The sequence below is a fragment of the Chaetura pelagica genome, unplaced genomic scaffold (genome assembly GCF_000747805.2).
Source record: "Chaetura pelagica isolate M959 unplaced genomic scaffold, ChaPel_1.0 scaffold127, whole genome shotgun sequence".
NCBI lineage: Eukaryota > Metazoa > Chordata > Aves > Apodiformes > Apodidae > Chaetura > Chaetura pelagica.
This window is the reverse complement of record NW_009953923.1, coordinates 241810-262490: the sequence shown is the minus strand read 5'-3', so window position 1 is coordinate 262490 and position 20681 is coordinate 241810. Positions and strand designations below refer to the sequence as shown.

At 39.8% G+C, this 20681-nt stretch overlaps 1 protein-coding gene across 1 annotated transcript in view; it reads right to left on the bottom strand.

Moving 5' to 3' along the window:
- Positions 1-20681, bottom strand: part of ADAM22 (ADAM metallopeptidase domain 22) — a 128525-nt gene that overhangs the window by 63813 nt on the left and 44031 nt on the right. The window contains exon 4 of the mRNA XM_010001581.1: positions 3302-3368. Within this exon, the coding sequence (XP_009999883.1) occupies positions 3302-3368 (67 nt within the window). The remainder of the gene's footprint in view (positions 1-3301; positions 3369-20681) is intronic.

Sequence of the window (20681 nt, the reverse complement as noted above, 5' to 3'; positions counted from 1 at the left end):
TGGGGGGGGGGGAGGGGAGAGGGGGCACAAAACACTGAAATAATTACAAGATCTACCTCCTTTTGCTTTTCTTAAGCACTGCACATTGCTACTGGTTTAGTAAGAACGTCTTCAGTGCTGCCTAAATGTGACAAATGAACAAGGACATCTCACAGCCAAGCCTCTGTTCAGTTGCTAAATGCTAGCACCCTACAAAACATGTGTAACATGTTCCACCTTCATGGTCCAAGTTATTACTTACACAGCAATCAAATGTAATTCAAGTCTCTTGCCTAATAAAAAGGTAGGTTAAACTGAAGCCTCTCCTCACTATAAAAATCCTTTTGTTCCTTCAAAGTGGTGGTTTTAACAAACAGACCATTTCTCCTTTTCCCTGCCCCTTTCTCCTCTCTGAAGCATCTTAAGTAATGGCAGAAGATCTCTAGGTATTTTACAGCATAAAAAGTTTTACTAGGAACGGAGAGGGAGAGGAGTGGCAAAAGTCTGAGGCAAGGCAGGAATCTGCTTCCCAGACACATTCATGCCCATAACATTTTCAGACTGCTGAGCGTACGCCCAGCTGGCTTCCACCAGCGACTCAAAGTGCCTGTCTTCTCCCATACTGCTGATGGCACAGCAGCAGCACTGACAATTTGCATGTATATGCAGTATTCCTGCGCTGAGAAATGCAAGGGGGAAATACACATGGATCTGAAAAAACATGTCACTTAAGAAGGCCAAGAAAGGGAGGCCCTTTTCCTGTATAAACAGGCTTGCTCAAAGCCTGCAGCTGGCAGTGGATGGCAGATGGACATTTTCTTTCTGTCACCAGTTCTTGCACCAGAACAGCAAGAGAGCTGTTGCCAGGCTGCCTCTGTTTCTGCCTACAAAAACAAATTGCACAGAGGTAGGTGAAGAGTAGTGTGTTGGAGCAACTGATAGAAGCCTGGCTCCTTTCTGAAATACCTCTTCTGCTTAAGCATATGCTGTGTAGCAGGGTAGGTATTTTGTGATTTATTTATAAGTTGCACCCTTTCACTACCTACTTTTAAATAAGTACCGAAGCAATCGGCACAATCTGTAAAATCTAGTTTAATAATTATGGTTTGCCTGGTGTGTATTGTAAGTAACATTCTAAAGGTGGACTTACTGGTTATGGTAAACAGTTTCCACAGTAACTGAAGGTACTAAATCACCATCATGAAGAATTCTTGTATTTGTAGTTAAGATTTCAAAACATTTGTAAGTGTAAATGTAAATGGTAAGTGTTAATGTAAAACCAGAGTTCAGTTTCTCAAATGCAAAACAGATACTGCTGGGCTTCTCAGAAATTGTTTGATCAATGAGCTGGGCTCTCCAGGGCACTTACAGGTGCTCTGGAAAATACTGGCTAGTCAGAGGGAACCAGATTTATTTTTAAACAGCTATTGGGTACCAAAATTAGCCTTACTCAGTGTCTGGCATCACAATGTACTTGGAAGCCTGCACTCTTCCAAAAATCTTTTGATATCTTAACTTTTCTGAAAATGTGCCCATGACTGCAGCCAACAGGCTCTTCTGGACATTTTGTCACAGAAGCTGCTTCCCTCTCCTCCAATCCCCAACACTTGGCTGCAGTAAAACAAGAGACAAACATGTATCCCCCTTCCTGGCACAGTTCTGTAGGACTGCTGCCTGCCAACCTCAGTGAGTTTTGAGCAGTGGGTGAGGAGGGTGCGGTAGAGTCCCTCATGTGCCCCAACCATCCCCTTGCCCCTGCCCACAGGTGCACAAGGCTGAAGGCAGCATGGAGAGGGAAACACGCATCCAAGCAGCAATACACCCGACCTTTGCAGTGCAACCTCATGATCCTTTCACTGCCAATTCAATCCACCTTGAGCATCAAAGTCAACATAGCAAAACTGGTTCTCTGATTAAAGCAGATTCAAGAGTACTAAGCAAGGCAGTGGAAGTCATCCCTAAACATATACCACAATCCTGCACAGCAGCTAACTGAAGGGGGAATAATCCCTGGAACCATGGAGACTGGGAGATATTCTGCCCAGACAACGTGCCTCTGAAAGTCCCAATCCTCCCATCTCCTCCCCATGCAATTAAACAGTACTTGCACGAGAAAAGCCACTGATTTCAAACAGTTCCGTGCTTGATTAAGGCTTATTCATCAGAAACAGCTTTGTCCTATTTCAGTGATGGGACTCAAATAGATTAATTTAGCTAGCTTGCATACATACCTTGACTCACGCAAATGGATTGTTTTGTTCTTATTGATATCAGCTATTATCTTTATTTCTGCTTTGACTCATATTGTGAATCTGAGTCAAGACTTCTTGACTGCAGAGCACAGCTGACTGAGCAATTAGTCTTTATAGTTTAATGGAACATGTATGTGTTTGCCTCAGTCTGATAACGTATGCAATTATCAGAGTAAAAGGAAAGCAGACTTCAAGTTTGCAAATGCTAGAAAGGGATAAATTAAAGGAAACACCTATCTGTAGCTACTCAGCAGCTAGAGGATTCAGCTACTCAGTGGCTAAAGGATCACTTTGTCTATTTCTGCTTCCACACTGCAGATGTTAACGCATTTGTTTCAAGGTATTTAGATGACCTCAGATTTAGTTAGAGTTCTGTGGATTATTTTTTTTTATATAAAATGCAAACTTTCAACAAAATTTGACTTGATAGGCAAATTCAGAGTTTTCATTATGGACAATATATATTACATTCATGTATATTTTATGTAATCTACAGCCATTTTATACCTGATGTCTGACAAACAAAAGCTCCTCAAGAAAATTCTCCCATGTTGCATGTAAATAACAAAGCACTCCTGCAAAGGCAGTGGGACATTTCACAGGGGACAACTGCAACCAACAGGATCTTGTAGCCACCATGCCAAGAAACATCCAGTGAAATAAACCCATAATCTGCAATAGTCACTAGGTATCTGGAAATAGTATACAATAAATTTTGCTATTCCCAACCTGACAAAGAAGCTCATTAAAAACAACCAATTTGAGGTTTAGTACAATGAGGAAAGGCTAGTTACCAAACCAGAAACATTTTCTTCAACAGGCATCAAACATAAATTATATATACTGTAAAAAGAACTACCACATATATATTTCTCATAGATACTAATTTGATACAAACATTAACACACTAAATTTGCCAATAAAGTATATTTGTATTATTTAAAAAGCAGAAAAATTAGAAGACGTGAGACATGCTTGCCTGAAAAATCAGGTATCTCTCAAGAAAATAGGTGAGGTTGCATCAACCAAAGCAAGTTTAAAAAAGCAAAGCATAAAAAGGAAACTCTTACTTTAACTTCCACTGTCTTCCCATCTTGCTCGATATGCCTTTCAAGATATTCAGAAGACAGCAGGTCACTGCAAGAAGAAAAAAGAACCATAAACCTTGTGCATGTGTTCTTGCACTCCCTCTCAGCAAGCACTGATTTCATTTACATTTGAAAAGGGCAAAATCTGCAGGATACTTTTCCTGAAATGTTCATAAAAACCACGGAAACAACCACCTCCAATGGAATTACACAGTGCATGGGATACACTGATTTTTAATACTAGAAGGTAGGAAAAGGAAAACTGAGGGGGGAGCTCTTCATAGAAGGTTCAAAACCAGCCACTGACAATTATTTAAATTCAGTAGACATTTCTATTTGCTGCTAAAAGAAACAGTAAGGGAGAAGGGTGAGAAATCAGTTGGGGTCACTGCTGTACCAGGCTGTTTCTGAGGGAAGATGGCAGCTGCCTCCAGCAGACTCCTGATAGACACACCAGCATGAGGATGAAATGACCACGTCAGGTGAGCTGAGGCTCACACCGGGAGGGCAGGCAAGGCTGCCGGGCACAGAAGGCACAGGCTGAGGGGCAGCTCCAGTGCTGCCAATGCCCAGGCAGCGGGTGCCACCCTGGCCTTGGGCTCCCGGGCAGGCGTCTCTCGGGCTTGTCACACTCCCTCGCTCTGCCCGAGAGCCCAGCAGCTTCAGCAATGTCAGAGGAAAATGCTCTGGGCAAAGGCAAACCCAGCCTCAAGGTACACAAGGCTTTGGAAGAAACACTGCAGGGAAAATCAACTAGACCTGAGGCAACCCTATGTAAGTTTAATGCATGCTGTATTTATTGAGACTCTTCATGCTAAACCAGTCAGATCCTCTCCCTCATGAGTTATTTTCTAGACTGGCAAATCGACTACATCAGAAATGTCACTAAACATTTTCAAAGCTCACAACATTTTACCAAGATTAAATCTGTATAAATATTTTATACTGGCCTACCTAAGGATGATGAAACTAGCAAAGTCAAACTGGTAGAGACAACGTGGCAACAGGCATGCTGACTGACAGGACAGAAGGCAACGAGCCCAAACAACCTCAGCAGAAGAAGTAAACCTGAATGATTCTGCTTGAATCAAAAAAACCTTTAGGCTGAGGGCAAACCTCACCTACTGTGAGAGGGCAAGGACAGGATAGCACGTGCAGGGCAGCAGCCATTCAACTCTCCAGAGCTTCACCCTGGCTGAACAGGCAGCAGGGCCACCGACTCGTGCCCACGTAGGCATCAGTGACTGCCCAGAGCAAGCCCCAAACAGGACAAAGTTGGTAGTATGGATCCTTCCACACCGGCCCTACAAATTGCCAGCTTGGTAGTTGCATTGATAATCCAGGCACAAAAACCAGAAGCGCTCTAATGAGATATGCTGATAAAGCTAAGTTGGAAAGCATGGGGCATAAAGAAGATTGAAAAAACTCCCACAGGAAAGAGCTGGATGATCTTCAGAACTGGGTATTAGTAAAAGGATCAAATTCAATTGTACAAACAGTAGATTTATGCACTTTAGGGCTGGAGGGAATTTCTATTATGTTGTTTTGGAGTGCCTGGTTTATAAGGGAGAGAGACATGACTACACTTGTTTCTGGCAAAAGTATTTGCCAGATCAATAGGGTGTCTTCCTGAAAAACACAATTGTCATTCCTGAATACATCAACGAAGATGTATTTCCAGTCAAACTGAGGTAAGATTAATACCACTGTCCAAAGGAAACTTCTTTTCTAATATTGCAAAAAGGTTCTGGACAGCTTTGCTTAGAAAGTTCAACTACCAGAAAGCATAGAGAGGGTCCTGAGATAATAAGGGAACGGAAGGCTCCTGAAGTCTAGCAAATAACATGAGTTGTGAGGGAATCTGAATGCACCAGGGTTTATACACCAAGATGTAAAGGTAGCTAATTAGGCTTTAGAAGATGCTGGCAGAACCTCAAATGTACTCAGACCAGATATCATATCCATGGAGGTGGGGCCCCCCTCAGTCACACCGAGTTCACAGCTAAATGCTGCTGAAAGTAGGAGGTCTCAGTGCCCCCCTCAGCAGCAAGCACTGAACCTATGTTGTGTCAGCACGAGCCCTCATCAAAATACGTGGTGTCAGAACTAACAGTCATCAAAATACTCTTGGTGTCAGTACCTGGGAATCATCCAAGTACCCTTGGGAGGGTTCAACAAACCCATGTTTTTGCTGCATTAGGTAATTCAAGTCCCTTGTGAAGAGGTAGACTGAGCCTCAGAGCTGATGCAAGGGAGGGAAAACACCTGAGCAGCTATAAATAGGAAGAAAGGGCAAGCAACTCCTTTAGCCACTGCAGAACTGGGGTGACCAGCCGTCCCCAGGTCCCCCTTAATTCCGGTCAGACCCATATACCTATATTGATGCTTTGTACAGCAGCCTGGAAGTGACTCATGATTGAGGAGCACCTAAAAGAGACGCTGTTGTTTGAGTTGCTGATTACAATCCTCTAACCTGTCTTAGAAGTTAATATTAAATATTTAGGATACTCATCCACCTGGGAGAAGCTCAAAGACTCCTATAACGCCTAATATGCCTTTCCAGATATAGACATTAAGACAGATGCTCTCTTCAACGATATTTAGTTTAGGTTAGTTTACCTATATAGTTTCTCAGCATTCACTACACTTTCTTACAGCAAATGTCTATGCTTCCATGAGCTTACTTAAGCCACCTCTATAGCTTAGAGCACTACTTCCAGCTGTTTCTGGGGGACTCAAGTAAACTAAGGTCATCCTCCTCATCTGATGGCCATAAAGGTTTTTGTGCCAAGGAAGATGTGAGAGAGTACAAAAGGAAAGTATTGAAGTAAGTGTACAGTACAAAAGAGATCAAACAAAGTGATTTACTCAGAGGGAGTTTACAGTTGCATTTGGAGGGATTTGCTTTTTAAAAGATACTGGTGGTAATGTTTCTGTGTTCTGGAATATCATATGTTATGTTCTCAAAGATCTGGAAATTGCATCTGGCATGAGAAAACAAAGAGACTGATCATTCTCAGCCTTGTACAATGCAAGAACTAGGAAGCAACAGAATAAGCCACTTAGCTCAACACTAATAAAAACAGGCCTTTCCTGGCCCAACCTCCAGTTACAACATGGAGCCTCTTGCCACAGGAAAGCACAGATGCTGGAGGCTTGTTCAGGGTAGAAATGGACAAGTTAATGGATTGAGGGGGCTACACTGAGTTCTAAACTGAGGCCAAATGCATAGAAATTGCACCTGGCTCAGGAAGTCTTGGGAGTCCTGGAAAAGGACTCTAAGGAAGTCTCATACACACTTGTTCTGCTCTGCTTCTTCAGCATCTGCCTTGGGCCACTGGGACAGGACAGTTGGCCAGGCACCCCTCTGATGTGACCTGGGCTGCTCTGCCTCAACCCGGGGAAGGCCCCATTTCTTCTGGAGGTTACGTAGGGTCCTTCGGCATCCAACTCTTGGGTTGCCAGGGGTCAGTCAGCTGCTCTTCTCCCACTTGCCACCTGTCTGGTGGACCTAGCTAGGTCGTTCAAGTTGTGTTTACTTTCAAAGTAGGTCAAGGGAGTGATTCCTAAGCAGGTTTATCCATTTCATCCTCCTGCTTTGTCCCTACTTGCAGGACAAAAGGGCCACTGGCATTCCCCAGCCTCTCAAGGTCTGTCGCAGGTGCCTCAGTTCCAGAAATGCATCTAGCTGGAAGGGAAATGCCGTGGGGTCACCAGGCTGCACAGCAACTAGGCACCAAGCCCAGACCTTAAACAGACAACAGCTCTAAAATTTAGACATTTTAAAGCCTACCCTAAGTAACATGGCAGGCATGATATATCCAGGAATATTTTATCAGTAGAAAAATCCACAAATAATGCCATGTTATGCTTCATTATTATTATTATTATGACTCACTGCACAGAAAACACCATAAAAACCCAGAACTCTTGCAGATCCAATAATGCAATCAGTGCTATTACAAACTAATCTGCAACCTAGCAATTATACACAGTCTTAAAAACTTATTCCAAAAGATATGTTTCTCTCATGACATCACCTCGTAAATGGAGTAATGTTTTGTTTTCAGTGAGTGACATAACTGTGCAATTTTAATAAAACCCACTACTTTAAAACAAACCAAAAAAAGCTATCGTGAAACACTTGTGAAACACAATGAAAATTATTTAAGCAACATAAGACACAAAATATTTAGCATTAAAATAATATGCATTTCAACATAAATCGTACTACCCTTTCCCATGGTAAAGATGAAATAGCTTGCCTGCCAGTCTATCCTAACAGCCATCTTTATCAGTTTAAGTAGTAGCTTTTGAATGTGAAAAAACGACAGATTGTGAAAAAAAAAAACCCTTAGAAATACTAAGGATGTATAAAATTACAGTGAAAAAAAACATTTACCCTATAAAAGACAATACTGCAGAATGAGATTTTCAGAAACATTCACTGAGGCATTGACACAAATTCTTTGAAAAGGCATGACAAAAACCTGCCTGTGTTACAACCTAAAAATAAAACATTTCACAGGAAAGAAGCACATGTGATCTGTGGCTTTTCCAAAGAAAAAAGAGTTATGCTAATAATAGCAATTCCATTTTCAGAGTTCTGTTATTTTTTAAATGCACACAAATCATGGAGTTTTATTTACAGCAGCATCATCTTTTTTATTATTATCTGAAGTCACAACCATATGAGTCCATCCCATACAGACTCAATAGCAAAAGAGCCAGCACAAAACATGAGCAAGCTCCTCTCTGCTCATCTCACTCTCTGGAATAGTCACATAGGAGGATGTGGCTAGGGGAATTTTCTTACAGAATAGGGCCCCAACTAAGAAAAGTATCCTTATCCAAGATCATGCATGTACCTGTGCTTAAATTCTACCTTGAATTAATCACAGCATTTGCATATGGGGATTGCAAAACCAAAGCCAGGACTGCAAACCCAGGAAAACACATGAGCTTTGGAAATAGATGGGTTCCCCAGAAGAGAGAGGCTGATTCAGGAAGCAAAAAGAGGGACAAAAAAATGAGATGTCAAGAGAAAAAAGTATGGAACAAGCCAAGCATTTTAAGAAGAAAAAAAGAAAATATAAAACCCAAGACATAGAGCACTTCAACTTGACAGAAAAGAGTCCACAGAACACCTTGGAAAAGGGAACAGGCTTTTTATTTTCATATGGAACTGATAACAAACTTGGAAATATCCCTGGAAATGAAACAGAAACTTTCATTTTCAAGAAGAGAGGGAAAATGCCCACCACCAGCTCTTAAACATGAATTAACTCTCCAGATTGAAGAGACTCTAAAGATGGAACAACTAAAAGCTACAGAAGAAAAAGTTGACACAACAGGGACCTCTTTAGGGATTACATACAAACTTCAGAAAGGTAAACACAAAGGGGATTCAAAAGTATTGTGCTAAAATGCTTGGATACTGTGGAAATTCTTTATTATTTCTTCTGTCTGTCCACCCTTATTTCTGTCTCCACAACTCTTCATTATGTACACCTGAAATTTCAGATTAAATATAGTGCTAGACAAGGACATCAAATGAGAGATCTGAGCTGAGATGCATTACTGAAAAGAAAGAGTTTTAGCTGAAATCAGCAGAAAGGCCAGGATGGGTCGAATGCCAGTAGGAAGCTGTCAACAGACATAGGGAGACATTTAAGAGAAAATTACAGGTTCAGTGAAATTATGGAGACACTGATAAAAGAAAGATGCCATATCAGCTGCACAATTAATGCTAACTCACATTGCAGGAGCAAGCTATGAGAAGGAAGCTTCCTACAACATCACGGCTCAGCGGGCTGCAGTAAAAGGAATGGGCACTGCTGGGTACCAAGCCCATGAGGATGAGGAAACTTTCCACCAAGTGACAGATTTTCCCCCAAGTGGTATATATCCTCTACCAAGTAACCCGGAAAGATCTGAATTACTACTTAATTGTGTAAGGGGATGTTACCCCTCTCAAAAGAACAGAAAAGGGAATCGGATTCATACAGGAGATTATTGCAGAATGTGGGAAACTACCAGCATGTTGCTTAGCGAAAAGTGCTGAAAGACTCCTTTTATTAACAGGACTAATGGGTATGAGAGGAGTGACGGTAATTTTTTAAAACAGCACATCTTGTACACCAGGGAAGAGAAGGCAGGTTGATTATTAAGATGAAACAAGGACCAAGAAAATGGAAAAATAAATGAGAGGGAAGAGAACTAATCTTTCTGTCACCAAGTAAGAGTACAATGGACAATCAGCATTACTTCGTATTACAGCATGGCTCTAAAACATTCTCAGTATCAGCCATGAGCTAACTAAAAATACAGCAAGTTAAACTCAAAAAAACTACTTAGCTGGCAGATTTCTTTATCTGACTAGCTAGGACATTTTAATTCTCCTTTATCCTCGTGCCTACTCAAACACCTTCCCTTTGCTCATTCATGATGTTTCCTTGCACTTCAGAGAGGATTAGCTATTTCCATACTCCATGAATCTATCTCCTTTAACAGCTTCAGCTCTAAAACTTTCATCCCCTTCTTTCCCTCAAAAGAATTGCTGAATTTCTTTTTATGTGGATAATTAATTTAATGACTGTATCTGTTAAGTTAGCCAAATGGACTAATCAATCGGAATTAGGTAGCTTCTCTAAAATACAGCAGCAGTTTTCACACTGCCTACTTAGAGGAAGGAAAAAACACTGGGAAAAAAACAGAGCTTTTATTGTCTGCACATATTGAAGCTTGTCCCCTTTTTAAAATATTCTTACTGTGCTTTTCTGTCCTTGTTGCTGCCAATATGAAGGGGAGAAAGGAGAAAGTGATTTCTAAATGTTTCTACTCCTACTGACTATTTAAGACTTTGCCCCAAAAAAAAATTAGGGATTTACGAATGGGTTGAGCCCTTAAGGATTATACACAAATGCTGAGTCTTACCCAATCTCAATCATCCCCTGGAGCTTAATATCACATTGCAGCAACAGACAATGATACACAACTTGAATGTCTTATGAAGTTTATTCCAAATACTAACATTTGCCCAATTTTTTTCTTCTCCAGGAGTCCTCTCTTAAATCTCTAATGTAATCTGACTTGAAAATGCACTTAGTCTCTTTATCCCTTAATAGCTAATTTGCCTGCGGAACACAATAGCAACTGCCCTGAGCCCTGCTGCAGACACCAAACTGCAGAGCAACCCTGCAGCCTTGCACAGGGCCTCCACCTCCAGCATGAGATGAAGTTTTGCAGCTCCAGCTTACAAACAGCATGTGTTTGATTTACTGCATTGGCTTCATTTCTTGATGGGAAAAGCTTAAGCAGGTTGAAGACATTCTTGCTTAGTTTCACTAAATTTGTATTATGCAGATGGTTCCTATTACTGGTATTAAAAAGGAGAGAGGACACAAGAAAAACTGCAAGGAAAATCTGTAAATCAACAGTGGTAGTTCCAGCACTCAGGCTGGTGTGGCCGTATCCTGATGTTGGACATGCCTTCTGCACATGAACTGCATCTGAAGTACCTCCAGCTCTCACTGCCAGCTGGCATTTTCTGGTGCCACTGTCCATGTACAGATACTATGCCATGGACTTTTTGGCCCATCTTTTTCAACTTTTGCAATTCAGTCTCATCTCCATCCCCGCTACCCAAATGACAACATAAGCAATTTTATGAGAAAGTACTGTAAATGTGGCACATCATGACAGATACTGCCTGCATTTTCCAATGAAAATTATATTTAAATTAAAAAACTTAAATATAAGTTTTGCAGGTAGGAAGAGAGACAGAAACTAATAATTTACTGAGTCATATCACCATGTTTCTTTTTACTGTTTTAAGGAAATCTGAATATAGCTCTTTACCCCCAAAAAAGTAATAAGACAAATATAAAACAACTCTGAAATCAACATTTCAGTTTCTATTTTTTATTGCAACTTAAATATAACCAAATTATTGTTAGTATTTATTGCATCAATGTTACCATTTTAATACAAACACTGACATTTGTAAATAACATCTGGTTTATTTTTTTTTTAAGAAAGCATTTTAAATCATGTGATTCTATGATTTTGTGGTATAAGCACTGCAAAGGGCATAAATTCAATACAGCAATTAATTAATCCTGATGATGATGGACTGACTGAGGGTGATGACAGTTTTCTCTTTCAGATACTGCCCTAACAAGGAAGCTGCACCCCACACACACAGAGATTCCTCCCAGAATCCAAGGGGTGACCGTGCTACTTAAAATGCCTTAATGATAAACTAAGGACTTGAACATGCACAAAGAGTAGATGGCAGCTGATTGCAAGGCTTCTGTCAGGCAGAATGATGAATTAGGATTTTTCTAGCCCAAAACTTCTCTTTTCACAGCCAGAGTTGAAAGCAGTGTGGGCAAGGTTCACTTACTCTGCTCTTTACATAGTTTTCCATACAGTACTGATGGCAATGAAAGTGTCAATAAAACCTCACTCTGATTTTGCTCATGAATAATTTACACCAGCATATCTTCAGGCAATTACTTCTTTTTCCTACAGAAATTTCAGGAGGAATCCTATTCAAATAATCAGATATTTTTAGACCATAGTTCATACGACTACTACACAACAGTTTCCTCAATGCCATTCTGTTCATACGCTTGTTACTTTAAAGTCAGGATAAACATAGGTTATTTTAGTATTTGAAAAGATGGTAAATTAATAATAAAGGGAAGATGCAAGCACATGAGAGGCACAAGCTACACATTTTCCTGCCTAAATCTACTAGTGTAGTCTACTTACCTTTTATTATGCCTCTTCATATAACCATTGTATACTATATGCAATATTACTTTTCAACTTACTTGTGATTTCAAAAACATTTCAACCCAATTCTTTGTTCATATTTCTGTATTGTCCACAAACACTATATTTAAAAAACGCAAAATTAAATGCTTAAGTGTTATAAAATACCAGCCATTTCAGTGTGGCCCTGACATGACTTCATGTTGTTAAATACAAGCACACAGATTTTGCAAAAGACACCTGTATCATTTAGTGAATGGATGTTAGTAAATATTCTTGGCATCTTCCTTCAAAATTTGCCCTCGAATTTTAGTTACCATAGATATCATTTTGTGTGGAGCAAATATAAAAAGTATTCTTGTACTCATGGGCAATTCCATTATGCTCTCTCAAAGTATTTGCAAAACACAAATACTGAGTCCTCAACATACTTCCCCTCAGGAGATCAGGTGTTAGCATTTTCCTCAATACTAGAAAGCTGTGAAGTGTCTGAGTGCCCAGTTTGAGATTTAACAGAGTCATATATTGTAGAAGCACAACTTAGTTTTCATTTCAGATGTGTCCTGCCCTGTGTTGCAGTCAGGACAGCTCTGGAGCTCCTGAAGCTCTTCAGAGCTGATCCCAAGTGTCCTGCTCACAGGGTGCCCAAAGAACAACAACAATCCCTAGAGCAAATGATGAAGGCACAGCTTTGGGGGATGCTTCTCCTGAGCCACACAGGAAATCTCTGCCCAAGCGACAAGGCATCATCACTTGCTTTGCACATAAGCACTTCCAAACCCAGGAACACGTAAACTGGGACTATCCAGCAAACCATGTAATTGCCAACATAGCCTTGCTTCACTCTCAGACTTTGGCAACAAATAGCATCTGATTACACAAATAAAATAAGCTTAAGCTGCATAAAATAGGAATACAAAGAAGGCAGATTTTTATCTGCTTCAGCTCCTGCCTGTTCCATCATCTCCTTTCAAACTCCCCATCACTGTACCCACCTCCTCTGTCCTCAAGTGCCTTCTCCCTAGCCACATTTCTCTCCTCCTTTATTCTCCAGCCCATCACCCCCTTCTTACCAACCAGCATTTCCATGCTGCTGCTTCCTGAATCTGCGTGATGCCAAGAAAGACCAGCAAAGGAGTCAGTATCTCTTCAAGGTTACATTTACGGTTTGGCACTAACCCTGAATACATCCATCCTAAAATGTGCATCCTTAATGACAGCAAAGCTTCCCCTGCTGTGCTGCCACTTTTGTTATAAGCACTTAGGACCATCATCCCCTTACACTCACAGTTACCTACTGTTAAAACTTCCAAACTTCCACTTTATCCTGAAGTATGAAATGTTGCTCATACCCCAAGAATTTTTAATACGGTAACGACCAAGAAGAGCAATTTATTTTAAACAGTGTGCTTTTATATAACTAGAGAATATTAGCATATATGGATTTTAAAATTATGCAGAAGTTTGTTTTTATTGTTCATCTCATTAATGCATCAACTGGTAAAGTACCTGACATATTTCAGAAATGAGATCAGAAAAAAAATGGTTACCACTACTTTTATTTTTGTTCACAAAACATGTGAACTTTAGAAAAGGGTTTACTTGAAAATAGCTTTAGTTCAAAAGATAGTAAAGATTATATCTAAGAACTAATGAATTTCTATAAATTATTTTGATGGAGACAACCTCCTAGAATTTCAAGGACATAGAAATGAAACTACAAAGATATTGAAAAAATCCTGGTAGAGGCACTAAGGAAAAATATGTCTTGATTGTGAAAAATATCTACAACAGCAGACAAATTAAAGTGTAAGAAACTGAAGTTACAGGTACCCACTGTGGCACTCTGTAATCTCTCTACTTTGATAAAGAAGCTGCATTTTAATAGCACTGAATAGTGGATCAGAAGTCAAAGGTCTCAGACTACATTTGCAATGAGTCAGGGTTTCAATCTGAAACCATGAAAACAAATCCAAATGCACAGTAAAGGGAGACAAGAAAAGGAATCTCTTGAAGAAGCAGTCTTCATTACTGACCAACTCTCACAGAACATCCACACATGACGACTGACACAAAGCTTTGTGAAATAAAATTCATGGCTTATCTTAAAAATTAATGAATAGTGGGAAGACAAGAGTCCCTTAACCACTGAAATCTCAGGAGCCAGATTCTGAGACAACACCAATCACTTCGCTACAGTCCAAGGAATTATCGCAGCTCCCCAAACTTAAAATCATCAATCTTCATTTAGCATCAAGAGAACAGCTAGCTTCAGAGAAAGAAAAAAATCCATTTCCTAATGCTGTTCCAAGTCAGATATGTCTGGCCTGCCAGACAGCTCTGGCATTGCTGATGACCCAGCAGTTACTTTGCCTCCCTGTCTGTTACCTACCAGTAAATCATTCTCTCTCAACTCAAAAGGCTCTTCAGTTTGGAGAACAGAGCATGGTGCAAGGGTGGGGTAAAAAGACAGAGGTTTACATCATCATGTGGGCCACAGACAGAATTAACACAAGGCTGTCATAACACCTACTTCCATATTAGTAAAATAAGGAAGCACTTGAAGAAATAATAATACCCATTTAAAACAGATCAAGAAAGCACTATGGCACACAAGTTGTGTCTCTCTGCAGTATGTTGCCACAGGAGGTGCACAGGCACATGGTATCAGAAGGTATTCCAGAAAGGGACTGAAGTCATGGACAATGGGTTCATAAACAGATGCTAAAATGCACACACAGGGATGTGCCTTCTGGTATCCTTAATCAAACAGCCATGGATGTGGGGGGAGTGAGTGGAAAGTACCCTGAAAGTGGCCCAGCCTATGTGCTGTTTCACAGCATTGCCTAGGACAGATGGACCACTGGTATGATGCAGTTTCACTTCTTTTGTGCTTGTTGCTGCCACTGCTCCTTAGAGTAACAATTATACAATAATTAGATACTTTAAAATTACCTTTCTATCCAAAGCCATTTCTTGAAACTCAGAGAAAATACATTTACACTTATAGGATGCAAGCTACTTTCCACATATTGGCACAGCTTTTAAATACATGGTTCGTATCCACAGTTCATATGCTGCAATAGCTGTACAGAGCAACAGTGGTCAGCAGCACCCTGGTAGCTGCAACCATTGCAGAGACTGCTCCACATCTGTAACTACACAGACCAGGCAGATTCATTTCTGAAAATGCAGCTTTGACAGTTTTCTGTCTGCTGCTGCATGGATAATAGTATGATCAACTCATAATGACAGTCCTACAAGAAGACACCTGCAGAGTTTGAATATTTCCCCATTTTCCTATCATAAGTATCACATCCCTCCTATTCCAACATCAGCTTAACTCCTCTAAGTACAAAACTCCACATCTTCACACTCCCTCTCAAAGACAAATTCTGTTACAATGGTGGAAGACATACTACAGCTGGTTTTTAAGACTGTAAGATGAAATCCATGGCATACCTAACATCTCTCATATATCCACCTAACATGGTGCATTGATTCATAAAAATTATAAATAAAATCTTAAGTTTTGTATCTTGCTCACTCTTCTAGCATTGGTAGAAGTTTGTATTTGACTTATGCTGTGCTGCTACCATTCATTTCTTTTACACATACATATATCTGAGAGAGATCCTCTATATGCTATCTATACATATAAATGTTGATGGATTATATTTTACATCCCTGGGAGGCATCTGTCATACACTATGCATTATATGTCAAATTTGTTTACTTGTCTTCACTTGCTTCTTTACCACAGCTTTTTCTATCCCTTTATTCTCATCTTTCACCTCCATTCTCTCCTACCTCAGGATCAATGCATTGCCTTGTTTGCAGAATTATCTGTTTGGAGAATTCTAGCTCAAAATTCTTATGATTAGAAAGCAGCAGACTATATGCTCTCTCTATATATATATTAAAAACACAAACCAAATTGCTTTATCCTGCATGCCTGCTGATGTGTCTAATGTGCTAACAGATATTTTCAGAATGTGACATCTTTTATTCAGCCATGCTCAAAAATAAGCCACCTGCAACCTCTCATGCTGCCACCCCAATGGTTTGAATTTCAGAAGATACACATCCCAGGATGGAAAAAGTGCCAGGGTCAAAGCAGACCCAAGTATATTGCATTCTTCCCATAGGGTCTTAAATCTGAATCACCATCTGCTTAGATCTCCAGAAAGCTTGCTTATGGTGCCAGCAGATGCAAAATTTTCTTCTTGTCATAATGAAAATCCTTATCTTCTCTTTTCCTGCAGCCTCTCATCTTTCAGTCATGATATGACTATAGATAGAAACCTTACGCAGCCATTTATAAAATGAGAGTAGATTTCTACGTATCTTATTTATTATTATCTATTAATCTTATCTATTTTTATCCTGAAGTATTCTCTACAAGATGAAAGAGGATCTTCGTACTTGAGCTTGCATTCTATTACCACTTTTCAAAGGACTAACCTCTTCATTCAGAGATTACTTACCTGTTCTAGTTTGTGGTTTTTCCAGGACTGTCATATTTTTTGTAGGTCAGGCTGAGCACCTGTCATCTCAGATTTGCAGGACTCAAAGAAGGGTATTCTTTGCAATTGGGCTACTACCTGGCATCGAACAGTTAGGTTTTAAACATGGCGCAGGAAAGCACCACAGTGACAGCGCAAAGTGCATCTTGCAGGAGGAGTTAAAAGATGCTAGCATGAGAGCAACTCTAGCAGATGCAGAAGAGAGCAGGAACATATTCTGTCATTCTAGCATATCCCTTGTTTTCCTCCAAAGAGCTTCAAGTCAATGTCTCTCCAAACAGCTGAATATAACTGAGATAAAAAGGTAATTTTCACTGCATAGCCAGATGCTTCCTCAAAAGAAAAAGGAAGGTCTAAAGGTGCAGAACAGCTGCAGAACCTTTTAAATGCTATATAGCAAGTGTGGCAGAAGGCCTTGAAAAAATAAAATAACTACCCTAAAGAGCACACAGTAGAACATATTCACCCTCAAGAGCCTTTGACTGTTACCCTGGATGGCTCCTTCCACACAGCACTTCATCACAAGGCCTCCAATAGCTGAAACTGCCACTGTTACTAGATAAAAGGAATAGGGAATAGAGAGTTCAGCATCACTTCTGAGTGCACCATCCCTCTTGGACTCCTGTCATTTGTCCATCCAAGGGTCCACTCATGCACCCAGAACTGAGATGTGAAACACAGCTGGCTGATAGGGTCTGCAGCTGGGAGCATACCCAGCATCGCTAAAGCCATTCCATCATCCAGGGACACAGTCATATATGCAAATGACTCCAGCTATGATCTTCATCTGAGTGTAGAGCTGCCTCTAATTAAATTTTTTATTCATTGAATGATGTGTTTGAATTTGACCAAGCACTCCTACAAGAAACCTACTTTCAAATCTCATGTCATGTTTGCTTGGCATCTCAGTGATCTGCTGTCACTGTTTTAACAAGATAACTGCTCCAGCTCCTCACTTGCCCTCATCCTGAGCTAACCTGGTGTCCTAGAGGAACCCCTGCAGCAAAGCAAAGTTACAGAAGAACATTTTAAGGAGACAAGAAAATCATCCCCCCACTTCTTCTCTCTGCTGAGCCACTGCAAAATGGTACATGCAAACTGGGAGGCTGGTCACTGTGAGATCCCCCTCTGCACACTCAGTGGAGAGAAGGCAAGACATTGCCTTTCTACCAGCCTCCTGCCCTGACCACCCTCTGCAGGAGCCCACACTCTCCCTCCTGGCTACAGATATCCTGGAAGATCAGTCTCCTAATTTAGGTGCCTCTGTGCATCACGTTTGAAAATCAGGCGGGAACACCCCTGGAAAGACAAACCAGCACCTCAGAGGAGGGTTTGAGAGCCTTTCACTTTAAAAAGTGCTGACCTCTTCTTAGGGAACATCATGTGTGGTTTTGCAAATATTAATTTAGATAAATGGCACTACTGCTTATGCCTACAGTTCACACTGACAAGCACACATTCAAGTTTGTATTCCCCTATACCGTAGAAAAATGTATAAAGCTATCCCTGTTATCCTCCTTACTACTTATTTCCAGAATCTTGCTCAATAGGCTAAATTATTTATGTTTCTAAAAATAATCCTTCTAACATGTCATGTGTTACTTAGAATAAAAACTGGATCTAAGACTCAAGTTCTACAGTGCAATGCACTTGAACAATCATCAGGGAGGTTAATGTGGCTTGCAGAACAAGAAAAACCTTCCAAAAGCTTCACACAATATTGGAGAATTGAAGGCCGAGTTAAACTATAAATTAAAGGTAAACAACCTCCAAGGATGCTAATGGGTTTTGAGTTACAAGACTTAGAGGCTTATATACATAAAAGTATATAAATATATATTAAAAATACACATAATTATTAAAAAATCTATCTCTATATATATATCTAATCCAGACTTTTTTTTTTTCCCCCTCACAAAAATAAAGACAGACATATATACAATTATACTACTAATTAATTAATCCTGTAATGTTTTTTCATGGGAATAGTTTCAGTACATCTGCTAACACTACTGGTATGATTGATATCTGCAGCATCTTCACTTAAAATTTGGAGAGTAGTATTAAACTGACAGTTAGAAAATACATATAGCTGTTTCTTAAGTTGCAAAGCTTTATACATTGATGCGTATTTCCTAACAAGCTAATCAATTCCCTATACAGCTATGAGTGTTTGGAGAGAGGTGATGTAATCTCAAACACTGGTTGCCATAATAAGAAGTATCTATACCCTTACAGAAAAGATAATGGAAAAGTAAAGTACCTAAATTTAAGGAATGCTTTAACAGGAATAAATGCATTTTCCATTTATATTTGTTTTGCTTACAGGCCAGTGCTATGTGGAGGTAGAAAGACCACTGCACAGCCATTAAGAGACTCAGAGCATATAGCAAGATGTCTCAGATACCTCACATGCCCTGAAAACATATATTTAAGTGGTGCTGGTCAGGAGTTTCCAACAAATGGCTTTTCACCAAAAAAAACTGCACAGCTTTTCCAGAGTGAAACTTTAAACAGAAATTTAACAGCTTAAACAAAATCTTTTCTTCAAATCACATCTCCATACAGCCAAAGACCTGCAGAACTCTGTACACTCACATGCAAAGCCCTGATTTGCTTGATTCAGATCAACATGTTTAAGTGAAATATCTATAATATGTATACCCTAATCATTGCTCTTCAGGCTATTCCTGGGTTGGCATCAATTTCATCATTTCCATTCTATGCCATAAAGGGGATTCATTGGACCAAGGGAAGCAAAGACAAGACTAACTAAAAAATGCAGCATGTCTGAGATACAACAGGCATCACTTCAAGTCTCCTGGAACTACTATCAGTTTTCACCTCCCTTCCCTACCTCTCAGTAGTTCTCAGTGTCAGAACGAGGGGCAATGGGTACAAACTGGAAAAGAGGGAGTTCCATTTAAATTTGAGGAAAAGCTTCTTTACAGTGAGGGTGATGGAGCACTGGAACAGGCTGCTGTGGAGTCTCTGGAGATACTCAAAACCCACCTGGATACAGTCCTGTGTACAGTGCTCTAGGTGGAAGAGTTGGACTAGATTATGTCTGGAGGTCTCTTCCAACTCCAGCAATTTTGTGATTCTGTGATTTGTTCTCATATTGACATTTTCTCTCAAGAATCCACATGAGATACTCAGAGCTGCTAAGCATTCACAACATCCATTAACAAAGCAGAAGGTATTAATATGCACCACTTCTGAAAATGATTTCTATTTAAATAATAGAATATGAATTGAGGGTTGAGACTGATATTTTTGGCCAAAAATATGTAAACATTAAAACATTCAAAACAAGATTAAAAAATGTGGAAGGCAATCCTGGAAATACATCCAAATTTCATGAAAACTTATTTTATGGGAAAACATGGTTAAACCCAATGGGTGATGCACTGCAGAACAGTTGGATTCCAGCTCTTCCAACATCTGTATCATCACCTGACACGGAGCTCACAACAGGTTTGTATTTTGGGTTACAATTGCAGACCAAAGATCTGCTACCACTTCTGCATTACAAGGAGTGCCTGTCATCATTAACATCGACTGACTTTACATTTTCCTCTTAAATATTTAAAGGGAAACAATTTTTAACAACACAGAACCCTTTTCTAAATACAACTGTTTTTCTCTTCACTAAGGTGCACAGTCTCTGGGGTGTAGACAAATTTCTCATAGAGAATTCCAGCATTTGCAAAGCTCATTTCATTTTGGTACAGTACAGCCTACAGCTTTCCATTGTGGAAGATATGAAAAATAACCAAGAAACTATCCAAATATATGTGGGCTTTTTATTTTGTATTGAAATATTTGCATTTAAAATCTCCTCAAATTGAACTCAATTTAACACCAGAAATACCTGCAAACTCCTGAAATGCAACAGTGCATTCTCTACCTTAATCCATGTATACAAATAGTATAAAATTAATATTGATTTAAATAAATTAAAAGTAGAGTAGATGTATTTTTTCCTTAGCTCAAGCATCCTTTCATAAACTATTACACTTTTTTACAGCTTGCAGCCTTAAATGCTCTTTGGA